Source organism: Lutjanus erythropterus, chromosome 14, assembly GCF_056507025.1.
Source record: "Lutjanus erythropterus isolate fLutEry1 chromosome 14, fLutEry1.hap2, whole genome shotgun sequence".
NCBI classification, from domain to species: domain Eukaryota; kingdom Metazoa; phylum Chordata; class Actinopteri; order Lutjaniformes; family Lutjanidae; genus Lutjanus; species Lutjanus erythropterus.
Window position 1 is genome coordinate 8,486,195 of NC_139330.1, and position 14,090 is coordinate 8,500,284.

Below are 14,090 nucleotides of genomic sequence, written 5' to 3' on the forward strand. Positions count from 1 at the left end.
TCCAATCAGACACTGTTAAACCGCTGCAGACAGCAACAACAGACTAGACGCCCTCGAGGTGTCTAGAGGCCAAACAAAGCCACCGAGGGGACAACGTGAGTGCATGGAAATCCATTTTAAACGTGTGACAGGCAGAGCTGCTGAGCCGTAGAGCACACGTCCCCCTGAGATTCCCCCTTTTACAAATAAGTTCGCTGTAATAAAATGTCTCGGGTACATCACTGTAATGGAAATGTTATGATAGCTTTTGGGAAAAGTATCAAGTCTAAAAGGTCATATACAAATCATCCTGATGTCTGGTTTCCTGTTGGAAAACCAGTCAACCACAAAATTGCCAGTCTCCCTTTAAACCTGTTGTTCTTAATGGTACAAGGCTATAATCCTTAGATTTCAGTCAATCAAGGATTAGAAGGACGTGATTTTTTTTAATCCAGAGAAAGAACAGTCCATTGGCAGCAGCCTTATAGGGAAACATTACTTCAAGATTTATTCACAGTGGTAACTCTGGGTTTCACTGGAAACTACTAGACATCAATTCATCATAGCCTAGACCAGATGACTCAGAGGTTAATAACTGATCTTTCATGTTCATTACACAGCACAAGCAGGGAGACAATGACTGGAAGTTGTTCTTGTTTGCTGTTGTCATTACAGTGGAAACGTCATTCAGTGGTCACATTTGTCCGGGTCAAATTGATCTCTTTAAGCTTTAAGATTACTAAAAATTATTGTTAGGGCCCAAGCATCAGCCGGTGTGAGGATCCTATTAAAACTGATCATTTATCCAAATGAAGTGCATTTTTGATGGCCTAAACATGCTCAAAAACTCACAAAACCTCGCACAAAATTCAAATGTGGTGAAAATCTATTTCTGATGGGGATTTCACTCATGGGTGTGGAAATATGTCTCAGCCACGCCCCCTAAAACACACCCCTAGTGACGCGTTTAACTGTCATGCACAAAAATTGATGGGACATACTGAGGCACATATATCCAGACATGCAAAACATGTCTTGGAGCCATAGCCTAAATCCAAAAGGAAGTCAGCCATTTTGAATTTATTTTTTGGCGATTTCCAGGTGTTGTACTTTAACAAACTCCTACAGAGTTAATCAGATCAACTTCAAAATTGATATGTGTGATCTGGACACCTTTGTGATGAAAATTAATAACAGATTCAGTTTCAGTTTTTGGCCCCAGGGCCAGCAGTTTGAGGCCCCTGCTGCAACCTTTCTGTCCCAAGCTTTTGGATCACTATTAGTGACTTCCAGTGTATTTCAGCACACAGATCATGGCCATGAAAAACGCAATTTTAAAAAATAATCTTCAGATGTTAAGACTAATAAAGCCTTAACTTTGGTTTGCGCTGGACAGTATTTACCAATAGTTTTTCAAAACATGATTATCACACACGGTTTTAATGTTAATTCAAATTCTTATTGGTAATACTAACCATCAGAAATTTACTGTGGTTTCTCGTGAAACCAGTCGTTGTTTCATCTCCAACACTCACTGGAAATAGATTTATATGAATTGTATGATTTTAAAAAGACACTCACCCACTGTCCTGTTGTTCCTCAGAAGGATCCTGGACTGTTTCTGTCACAGCGGTTTCCTCAGCTGCTTCTTTAAACGGCTCCTCAGGTGGGATCTCCACAGGTTTCTCATCCACTGGCTCTTCTGGCAGCTCACTGATCAGCTTCTTCTCTGCTTCTAGAGGCTCTGTTGGTGTCTTTTTTGGTCCTGGTTCGTCATTTTTCGCTGGTTCTGGGATCTTTTCTGTGCTTTTTATTGGTTCTGAGAGCTCGGTCGGCTCCTCCACTTGTGCTGAAGAAGTTACTGGCTCACTTTTTGGTTCTGGAAGCTCTCCTGGAGGCTCCTCTTCTTTCTTGGTTGGTTCTGAGAGCTCTACTCCCTTCCTTTCCTCTGGGAGCTCTACGTTTGTGCTTTTCGGTGGCTCTGGGTGCTCTACTGTCTGCTGTGTTGGTTCTAGGAGGTCTGTTGTCTTCTTTAAAGGTTGAGGAAGATCCACCGGCTTCTTCACGAGACTTACAGGTGGGATCTCTGTTGTCTTCTCTGCTGCTTGCTCCAGTGGTGGGATCTCCTCCTGTCTCAGAGGAGCAGCTACCTCCTCAGTCGGAGTATGAAACTCTAGTTGAGGAGACTCCAGAGATGGGAGGGGTCTGGAAAAAAAACAATGCAAGAGAAGAGGGGGTTGGGGGATTTGTTGTTTAGTTTACAGCACATGCACAAGGAATGACTGACAAACGACAAATGTGAGTGTTTGTGTGGGTATGGTGGGACTTGTGTCATTACAAGAGTGTGTGCGCAGAAGAGCCGTAGGTGTGTGTTAGTGTTGTTGTTGTTGTATTGTGGTGATCAGTGTGAGAAAAGGCTCTTTCTTGCCCTGGAGAGCAGGCACGATGTCACAGCTGATGTCATCCTTTGAATATAAAGGGCTGCATTACTTCCATTAGACTTCAACAGGCACAGTCATTTGACCCGAGCTGGAGTCAATACAAAGTGCAGCTCTGTGTTTACCTCCTCATTCATATTCATTGTCACACTGCACTCTAATATCACTCCAAAGAAGTCCTGAACATGGTGTTACTGGAATGCTAAGAGGAAAACAACTGCTGAAATCGGTGAATATTAAACAACGCAGATTTACAACCCCCTGAAATATTAACATAAATGAATCATAATTCTTTAGTCGTGGTTCTGACTGTTGTCGCTGGTGACACAACCTCACAACAAACCACACATTTCCCTTTCTCTTTCTCTCTGTGACGTACTTGAGCAGATGGTATGTGACAGCATGCTAACATGCTAGTGTAACACATTAAAGGGGGAGCCCATGATGACCTCCACTGACCTTTCAAACACGCGCACACACAAGGCATTTACTGCCCTCAACATGTTTTTATCATCTTGATGTGTGCTCCTCCAACATGAACATATTTTTCATGGTTTTTCAGCAAAAATATGTGTCCTCAGTAAGGTGACCAGATGAGAGCTAGGAAAAGTTAAAATGTAGAATAATTTTGAGCAAAACAGACATTAATTCTAATAATTTGTTACTAACATTATGAAGATCAGTTATAGATTCTGAGACTAATATGAACAAGATGCACAAACCATTACGCACAGGTGACAGGTTTTTAGCAGATAAGGTTGTCATTAAGCTACTGGAGCTACAAACACATTTTTAGATTTTTTTTTTGATCACATATTCCTCTTCCAGTGCAGCTGCACTCTCCGTCATCTGGTTTAAAACAGGTCGAATTACATCAAGAATCTGTTATCTCTGATAGCCTAATCAGGGCAATAGACAAGTGAAAAGACATTAAGACAGACATGAGTAACTGGATACAGCATACAGTCAGCTCTCGTCCAGCTTGTTCATATTATCTATTACCAGAGGCTAACAGTTCATTTTCGGGACAATAAGACCTGATTCCAGACAACTGCTTAAAATTCTGGACTGTCTTGAATATATATATGAAGACATATAGGCCTATACATGGGCACGTCATTGACAACTTCAGACTATTACTGCGACACTCACGCACACACCCAATCAGAGTAGAGTAGCTGTAGCCAATCACAGCACAGTAGGGCAGACTGTGGCAGAACAGTCTTGGGGAAAAAAAATAATAACCCCAGCCTCGCCTTATGATGTCACAAAAGGTTTAGCACCACTTAGCTACGTGACGGTCCCGCCCACTACACACCTAAGGATTTGCAGTAGTCAGTACCTGTTTGGCGTTGTCGGAGCTGACCAATGAGAGAAGACTGGGCTTTTCAGTAGACATGAAATGGTATGAAATTTTCATACCACAATTATAGTGACCAGAATTACCATAGTTATCAGTATTTTTCAAGGTTTTGTTTAAATGTGATGAAAATGTTCAAAAAGTTTCCAGTTGGGAAAGTGGCTCGGAACTCTACTTACCCAAAGTGAGTTTTTATTTGCCCCTGTACACAATGTTTTATGTAATATGTAACTATAATTCATTATCATGTTTAATCTAGGGCTGCAACGTCTATAAAATGTCAGAAAATAGTGAAAAATATCCATCCCAGTAGTCCAAAGTTTAAGATGATGTTTTTAAATTTCTTGTTTTGTCAGTCCATAGCCACAGATTTCAGTTTAATAGCAGGAAATCTCCATAATTGAGTGGCTTGGCATGAAAAACTACTTCAACAATTACTCCAACATCCAATCCCAACATGGCAAGTGGGCAATCCTTATTCTTGAGCCCTGGTAATGATGCAAAACAAACCAGCTATGATTGTGTCTGGGAATGCTGGACAGTTTTCACCATGAGTTTTTCAAAGCACAGTAATCAAACATGGTTTTAACAATAATCAAACTTTACAGCAGTCCTAACCATCTGAAATTCTATCGTGAAACCAGCAGGCTAATCATTTTCATCTCATCATTTGAGCATTAAAGCATGTAAATCTATTCTATTGGAAGAAGTGAACCTGAAAATTAGCATAATATGCCTCCTTTAAGGCATCCTCCTCATATAATCATTTCAAACACGCACACTCACATGCTCTTGTGTTTACCTTGAGGTCTCCAGTCTGTTCTCTTGTTTAGTCTGAGACTGGGAAGCAGCTTCTTTTAGAGCTTGTATCCAGTTTGTTTCTGGTTCTTTGGCAGTGAGTCCAGGAGGGGCAGGACTCTCTGACACACCAGCAGCTTCTGTATTCACAGACACTTGTTCAATAGGAGAGATGCAGGTGGGAACTTTTTCAGTTGATCTTCCCTCAATCTGTGAGGCAGCAACAGTGGAGTTAACCACAATATCATGTTGGGGCTTTGACACCTGGTCATGTGGCTTCTCTGACTGGGTCGGAGCTGCAGGATGGGTCGATCCATCAGGAGTTATTTTATCTATTATGTCACTGTCATTTTCTGTTTCCTTAGAGAGACAAATGCTCTCTTCAGAGTGACAAACAGTAGTCTCTGTGCTGCTCTGTGACTGATCTGAAACTTCAATTGATCCCAGGCCACTGTCTGTAGCACCCCCGGTTAGATTTGCGACCCCCTGTTCTGCCACTGCCCCATTGTCAGTCGCTTTTATCTCATTTTGTTCCTTCCCCTGGCTGCAAGCTTTCTCTTCTCCCAAAGCTGCTTTATCTTCCTTTGTGATCTCCTCTACATCAGGGCCTTTTATGGCTGTTAGTGCTACTGGGCTGCTTTGTGCAACTGAGGTTATACTAGCGCTTTGCAGCTCAAGAGGCTCACACACTGTAGCCTGAATTTTACACTCCTCAGTTTCACTACTGTTGCTTTTCACAGCACTGAAATCCTTTTTCACAGCTTCTGGTTGCCCAATAGAAACTGGCAGAGTGCTGTCTACTTTTGTATGAATTTCTTCAGCCTGGTCTGCACTTCTGCAAACTTCTGTATGAATGTCATAACTATCTGTGCTGACCTTTGATGAAACAGAGATTTGGAAAGGTGAAGTGTCATGTTCCTGTGATGCAGGCTCAACAGATACAGCAGTGTTCTTTGAGCTCTCTTGACAGGCAGCTGATAGATTGCTTTTTTGCTGAACCTTTTCACCCAGATCACTCACAAACTCTAGCATTAAATCTGACCCAGCTACCCCTAACCCGAGGCTTTTATTCTCATCTGTCTCCTGTCCTGTCTCACCTACATGAGAGCAAGCCGTTTCTACGTCCATGTCAGCTAAGAAATTTTTCTCAGCAGCCCTTCCACTCTGATTTACATCACTGGCAAGGTGAGACGGCACATAAACCCTCTCACTCTGTTCGCCCTCTCCTTCGCCTTTCTCTAGACCTATCACTCGTTCATTGCCACTGCTGTCATCACCTGTCAAGTCATCCCTGCTTCCTGACTGACACAAATTCCCGACAGAGCCGCCGTCTCCTTCCTCTGCTACCCGTTTTACCCCTGCTTGGGGCTGCCCAGCCTCACTGTTAGTCTTTTCTCCCCCCTCCAGACAGCCACCTGACAACTCCTCTGTGGGACGTCTGGATCCCTGCTGCTGCTGCTGTTGCTCCTGTTGCTGAGCAAAACAGTTTGTATCTGGTGTGGACCGTGATTGGCCGAGAGCCGCCCTCAAATCTGGTGCTGCATCCCTGTCAGAGCTGCGTTCCAGTGTTGCTGCCGGAGTTTGGCACAAACTCTGGTCATAAACAGTCTGAGGTTCACTACCAGAATCTACCTCAGCACTTATCGTGTCCTCAGACAAACCTGCAGGTCTCTCAGGAGATAAAGAAGATGTCTCTCTCTGGCTTTCTCTTTCCTCCATTATATCTGTTATTGGTGATTCAGTCTTTTGTACATTATGTTCATGTGGTGGCTGCAGGGCTCCAATTTCCTCTACAACCTCTTTATCAGGCCCATTACTCTGTTGCGGTGTTCCTGTGTGCAGTTTTCTGCTGTCTGCTGTTTCCTTTAGATTACCCATTGTTGACTCTTCAACTTGCTTCTTTTCCTCTTCACATAGCACAGAGGTCTGTTCTACCATTTTTTCTTTTGCACTGTCTTGTTTCAATTCAACACTAGCCTCGTTGATAGGCAGGTCAGAGCTAAGTGGGCAGTTGACATTATCGAGGTCACCCTTAATGGATGCTTCACAAAAATCAGGTTTAATGCCAATATAGTCTGGCTCGGTGTGGGATAGAGCAAATACATTATCTGACCCACCCTTCGCAGCAGCAGGAGGCTGAGTTGGACGAGAGAGATTTTCCTCTTGTGAAAAAGGAATATTTACATTATTAATCACACAATTCTCAAGTTCAATTTCAGGCTTCAATTTCGAACAGGTCTCATCTGCTTTAACACTGGCATCACCGTGCTTTAGATCTAAAGACTTTTGTGTCATTTCCTCGCTCTTCTTGCCGTCCTCCTCTCCAGAGGTTTTAGTGCTGTCACCATCAGTACTGAGGTTATCTGTCTGCTCAGGAAGAGAGATATCACAGTCATTAATGAACTCCAAGTGACTCAACATTGGGCCAGGAGGCAGCAGCACAACAGTACGACTACTGGCAGATTGCTCGATAACAGGAATCGACTGGTCAGAGGCTGTCACTTGTGGAGCTGATTCATCCTTTGTCAAGTCAGCAGAGTGAACTGTCGACCCCTCAGTAGCCTTTGTGGGATCTGTGGTAACTAGACCAGAAGTCGGTGTTTGATCTAACTGGGTACCAGGCTGCGTCTGAGGAGAGGCTGTGCAGGTCACAGTTTCAGGTTTTGAACCAGGGTCAAGGTCAGTAGAGACCTGAGTATCATTTAAAGGCTTGCAGGTAACATCATCAGCTGGAAGCACAGGACATGAGGACAGAGGATGTTGGTTACCTTCTTTTTCTTCATGAATCACAGCATCACTTGTTAAAGGTGACTCCAGAGGCTGGCCAGGCTTTGCATGTAACTTATCTATCTCTTTCCCTTTCTCTGTTTCCGCCTTTAATTGCTTTGTCACCTTTTCTGACACCTGTTCAACCATTAGACGACTGGCCTCAGAGATCGCACTTCCTGCTTTTTGTGAAAGGTCTTCATTAGCAGTCTGATTCTTCTCATTAAGCTGATTTAAGGAGGCCTCGGCTGTTGACTTTACATCCACAGTGTTTGTCTCCAAGTTTTTGTTACTTATCTGATCTACGCTAATGTTTTCCTTGGTATCTTTAGTCCCTCCATCACCGTTATCCAACTGGACATCTTTCTGTGGCTTTGTTAAGTCACCTGCTGGTTCATTCTTCATAGGAGCTGCATTTGTGGGGATTTCTGGCTTCTTGAGGAAGTCGGTGAAGGTGTAGCTGGCCTCAACAACAGGATGGTGCAAACTCTCGTGTACAGTCAGCGGAGGCAAAGAGGCGCAGCCCATGTTCCTGAGATCCACAGAGTTGCTGGCGTCTTGTTTCACAGTGTCCGCAAAGTGAACTCTGTTGCTGCGTCCACTGCTGTCACATACACCCACTCCAGACATTGCAGGGCTACCTGTAGTGCTCTGGGCTTCGACTTGGAACTCAGTTGCACTTTTGGCTGTCCTGGCTTCTGTTGTGCTACTTTCAGCAGGTCGGACCTGTTGATTGTTGCTCGCTTGTCGCTCGACTGGGATTTGTTGTGAAGGCTGAGGTGAGATTAAAGACAGGAAGACTTGGCTGTTGTTGCTCTCTGTCTCTGTGATGGATGACTCCTCAAAAGTGCGTCCCGAAGACAGTGCTTCCTCTGAAATCAAATTCAGCTTGATATCAGCCCTTACCACTCCGTTTGTATTGCTGGGGCTCTGTTGAGGGTGAGTGGGGAGAGGTGAAATTGCTGCGCCATGCTGCTCCTGGCAGGGGTGAGAGAGACGGTCCTTTTCAGTGCAGATGCTCTCAGTGATGGTAGCAATCGGCTCACTCCGGCTCTGTGACTTCAGCTGTGACTCGGCAACATCGGTGGGCGGACACGTCTCAGTCTCGGCTGATGACACCCCACTAGCAGAGCCTCCTGGCTGGCTGAATGAACTGTGCTCTCTAGCCAGCCCTCCTCTCTTTTCCACCTCCTCTCCTCCTCCTCCTCCTCCTCCTCCTCTTCCTCTTCCTCCCTCCACTCCCGCAGCACTGTGATCCTGACAATCAGGACCAGTAAGTAGCCCAAGGGGAGAAGTATTGATATATGCTTCTAAACGGAGTGGCTCCTTTTCTCTTTCTCTCTCTTCAGCCGGTGAGATCTCTGCTTCTGCACTGCGAATGCTTGTCTCTCCTGGTCCTTTCATTTCAGTCTCAGCCGAGTTGTGTGGCATTTTGCTGCTGCAGCTTTCCTCAGATGCAGCCTGTCCCTCTTTGGCTGAGAATGCAAGTGAGCATTTTCCTTGTGAACAGATTAATGAGAGCTGGGGAAGGCTGTCCAGGAGTCCGTCTGCAGAGCTGAGGCACTTTTCTATTCCTCCCAAATCTTTCTCTCCTACTGCCTTCTCACTCTCTGCTACAATATCTACTCTCTCCACTGAATCACGCCTCACGCTTTCTCCCTCTCCCTCGCTTTCTATCACTTCTGGCATCGTGGGTGTTGTCAGTGGCAACGCAGCAACCACCACTAAAGCCTCTTCAAGGGCACTCTCCACGCTGCTCTCTCCCACACAAGTTCGGCTGTGGGAGAGTGGGCTATGATTCTCCTGTGTGAGTATCGCTGCCTCTTGTGCATCTGATCTCTGATTGATAACTGTAGTTTGGACAAATGTCACCGGTGTACTTTGGTTGCTCATCACACCCCCCACTGCATGTGGGCCTCCGTCTGAGCAGTGATTCATGCCACATGGGGTGTCTGTATGGTTGTGGTTATCTGACTGATGAGGCCTCTGTGAAACAGCCTCGCTGGACGCAGGTGAACAAGCCGAGTCAGTAAGATGATCCTGCCTGCAACGAGAGAACGATAGTGGGGGTATGGAGCTGGGCTTTCCCCCGGGACTCAGCTGTTGCTCGTAGTCAGACCCATTATCAGGCTGTTCTCCACAAATCACAGTCTGTGACACTGATTCTACATCCACATTTGCCTTTGAATCTGTGTGATTTCCTGCATTTAGGAGCTGTAAATCATTTTCAGGTTGCACTGCTGTCTCTGCTTTCTGTTCAGGCTCTGTGTTTTCCATCTTTTTCTTTTTCCTTTGTCTCTTTTTTTCTTTCTTCTTGGCCTTTTTGTCCTGCTCAGCCTCTGGCTTCATCCAGCTGTCTGTTGTTGACTCCTGATCCCCCTGAGTGTGATTGTTTGCTCCTGTCTCTTTCTCTGACTGCATCTCTGGTAATGCCTCTTTATCCTCTAAATGAAGATTACTGCACTCTGGTGTTTCAGCTACAGAAACGTGAATGCTGGACTCATCACTATAATCTTCTTTCTTTATGTCTACGTTCTCTGTTATTGCCTCTGTGCCTTCCTCCCTAATCACTGTATTACAATCTGGATTGCCTTTTTCCTCAGTGGCTGCATTAGAATCAACATGTTCCTCTCTTTGATCGTCTCTCTGTTCAGTGAACACAGTGTCTTTGTGGGTTTCTTTAAATGAATCTGTTGTTGTTTCTAATTGTGTATGCGGGGGCGTCTCCTTCTGCTTCTGTATTTCTGTTTCTTTTTCTGGCTTTATCTCTGGACATTTATCCAGGCTTTGCATCGCTTTAATTTCACTCTCCAGCTCACAATTCCCAGTGCCCAGTATGTAATTCCTGAAACTAAACACAACTGTATCCTTCTGACTGTTTGCTGCCTCACTGTTTCCATGTGTACTCTTGTTTCCATGGCCCCCGTTGCTATGTCCTGGCTGGACTACGATTGGAGGCAGTGACGATGACTCATTGGACTTATTAACCATCACTTCTCCAGTTTTCTTCCCTGCATCTTTAACCGCCCCAGGCGTGGTGGTGCTGGGGGGCTCGGTGGAATCAAGTATGCCCAGTGAGGCCATTTGCTCCTCACATTCCTGGAAGGCCTCTTGGAGTTCCCGGTCTAGGAGCACGGACGGGGGAGGGGTCAGGGATCGGACGTCCGGGTTAGGTGTGGCAGAAGGCCAAGGTGAAGGCTCGGCATCTGTGAGAGCTGGGTCGCTGTCATGCGGCCTAAGATGACGGTAGGGTGACAGAGTTAAGAGTCTGGACTGGCAGGCAGACAGCTGGTCATTCCACGATGCCACAGAGCCCATGCTCACACACTGCACTCTACAATATGCACACGCAACACACAACTGTGCGCAAGATGCCTATTCTGAAATATTCATTCCCCTACAAGAAATAATACCAGCTGCTTGTAAGCATACGGTTGTTAAAGAACATGCAGGTCTGTTCATATACACCAAAAACAAGGTTTACAGAAGCACCCCAGCAACAAGCATTCAAACACGATTTTCCTGTTTTTATGTGACTGTCATTATTGTGAAATAGTGTTTATGTCACAATAATGACCCGCACACTGTATGACATCCCTTATATATTAACTACTGTGAAAAAGTCTGTTCCAGACTGTTGTGTACTGTGATTATATTTTCACGGCAGCCATATTGATATGAGATAGCGGGTCAAACACAGGTGTTACCAATGATTCTAATTAAGGTCCTGTTCCATTTAGTGTAGCAGAGACTTTTCAGTAAGCCCATTGTTTGGGATTCTGCAACACTGTTTTCCTGTGAAACTCCAGCAGTGTTTTGTGGACGAAAAAAACTAAACTCGACTAGATAATGACTGAATTTTCATTTTTGAATGAACTATCCCTTTAATGTCAAAGTACCTTCTGTGAAAAACGTATACTGTCTATTTTATAATCCTGACAAGTATAATCATTACTCTTAATTCTAAAATAGTATTTCTATGTACAGGGTAGCAATTATTAAACTCTAACTGTAAATGCCACATTAATCTTGTTGCATAAATAATTACAGCCTCATTATAATTCCCTTAAGATAAAGGCGTTGGTAATAAATTGTGTCACCAGATATTCAGCCTAGCACATGCTCAAAACAAACACTATTGCCTCATAAAACAGATGGCGTTGTCTTAAATAACACTCCCTAAAGTGCAAAGCTAGAATCATGAAGTTAGTGCTTGAAAAAAATGCCTTTAACCATCAGGTTAGCTTTGTGCCAGTCAGTTGTAAGTGCTGAGTCACTGCTAAACCATTAGCTGGAAGTACAGGAAAGCTCTGTGGGACTATCTATCTTTTAATCCACACTAAGTGTACGGATCATCGTCGTCAGTTGGTATCTTGAAATCAGCCCCTGTCCTGTTAATACGGGGTTTTTCAGAGTTTTGATGCCAGTTTAGGGAGCTAGCAAATGATTGAGGGCCGCACAGGAAAACTCCTGAACTTGTCATAGGATTTGTGATTGGTATTTTGGCATTAAACATTAAATTCATCGAGGACAGAAGTCACCTGTCTGTAATAATCCCCCGAGGTCCAGAAAAGTAAGAGCTGATCCATTTTTTAAACTCACTTCCACATTAGCTTACAGTGACAAGTTGTCGATAAAAATAGCTAACTTTAGCTAACAGCACGACACCTGAGATGAGCCACTAGTTGCCAGGCAACAGTATCTTTCCTCAGGTTGTCATACCAACCTGACAGACGCGTGTCAGGGGTGTTAGTAAATGAATTAATGCAGGCTCTTGACGGTGAAATTGTTTGAATGGACCGCAGATTATTAAAATATAATACTTATTTTTCATATCACGTTTCCGAGTGCTGAGACTATGTTCTAATAGGGGAGACTGGGGACAATTGTAACATTTTTCGCATTTTCTTTCATAACTCATAGATTCATAAGAAACATAGATATGCACACTAATTAGTGTGAATTTAAATTTGCAGTCACCTGAACTTAGATAGCTTAAAGAAAATACACCCAAAAAGTAACTTCCATACCTCAAAATCAGCTTTTAGTTGAAAGTTACTGCCGAGGTGAAATGATCCTGCTCCTTTGCAACGAGAAACACTCCTACTGAACATGTGCAGACAGTTTGTGTCTTGCTTGTGTTTAATTGGAGGGATTGGGTGTCATTGGTAATTATTCATGTCCAGATGTAAATGAAGTGAATGAAGCATCACAATGATTTGTTACTAAACTCTCACATGATGGCTCCTTACAGGTTCTGTCGCTTGTAAACACGAAATCTTCCCTGGCAACATATAACTTAAACACCTCACCAACCTGCCACACAAGCCTGCATCAGATTCACTTGGCACTCCCTTCTTACAGGTTGGGTTGCTGAATAAACTGTCTGCAGCTGGCAAGTCCTGCTATGCAACAAGCTCCGGCCTGCTGTATCTGCCAGAGTCGCAGTGACGCATTTCAAGGTTGTATATATGCAGGCTTACATTACAGTTACAGAAACAAAAGACATAATCAGATTACAGTTAGTATCAGTCCGGTTGTAATCAGTTTACATTTAGTAATTTAGGGGAAACCAGCTAATCTTACAGTCAGTTCATTATCATGGTCTTTAGTGAAAAATGACTGGAAACTTTGACATTGTTTTGTCTTTAAATCAGAAAAGAGTCAGAATGTTATAAAAATACTATCAATTAAGGAATTCAATATCTCACTTTTAAAGGTCAGACCAACTGCTGACATTATATACAAAGACCAACCACTGACATTAGCTTCAAAGATCAAAACACTAAGGTAAAACCCAATAATTTTAGCTACACAGACCCACCGCTAACATTAGCCACAAAAGTTAACTGCTAATGTTATCTACAAAGAAAAACCACTAACGTTAGCTACACAGACTAACCCCTAATGTTGGCCACACAAATCAAGCGCTACATTAGCTGCACAGACCAACCACTAACGTTAGCTACACAGAAATCAAATTATCAGGAGCTAACTTCTCAATACTACTACTTAGTAGTAGTAGTAATAACAGTACTTATTGCAGTGTACTGTGAATTGCATACTTAACAAAGTACATTTAATTTCTCCATAACATAGCATGCACACATAACAAAAGACATATTAGGCTAAATAATTTCACCATATTTGGTACTGAGGTAATCCAAAAGTAAAGGAAAGTAATCAAGTTACTTATCTATATTAGTTATTGTGATACTTGTATTAGAATGCTGATTATATTTTTTTTAACAAGTAATCAGAAACTGTATCGGAATATATTTATAAAGTAACCGTCTAACAAGTAGATACTCAGTTTTTACTGAAGGACCCACAGTAACTTCCTGTGTTACCTTTATTTTAAGTTCATAGTTTCACACATTCACACATTCACACAAAGCAATAATAATTATACTACAACAATGAGTCAGGTTGTCAGAACACAAATTAGTGCAATTAACCTCTGACAGATGCAGAATGCCAGGCAACATTTGGGGCGGAGCATGATGTCAGTCTGCAGATAATTCACCCAAGCATGAAAAAACAAAACAAAGAACCACACCTCAAGCCAAGTCTGCTTACACAGACAACACCCCGACAGCGATATCCATCACACTCGAGTGTAAGTCAGAGACACTCAGTCATCCTGTCATCTTTTTATTCCACTCCATGCTCCCTGTTTTTTTTATACTCCTCATCCTCACGCTTCACTCTTCTCCCACAGCAGACACCATCATGCTGAGTCTGCGGAA

At 43.4% G+C, this 14,090-nt stretch overlaps 1 protein-coding gene across 14 annotated transcripts in view; it reads right to left on the reverse strand.

Annotated features, from left to right (window-relative positions):
* tacc2 (transforming, acidic coiled-coil containing protein 2) overlaps positions 1–14,090 on the reverse strand; it is an 80,501-nt gene that overhangs the window by 50,023 nt on the left and 16,388 nt on the right. For all 14 annotated transcript variants that reach the window (XM_084736410.1, XM_084736398.1, XM_084736404.1 and 11 more), the window contains 2 exons: positions 4,580–10,576; positions 1,561–2,184 (listed from right to left, as the gene is read on the reverse strand). In XM_084736410.1, coding sequence (XP_084592536.1) covers positions 1,561–2,184; positions 4,580–10,576 — 6,621 coding nt within the window. The remainder of the gene's footprint in view (positions 1–1,560; positions 2,185–4,579; positions 10,577–14,090) is intronic.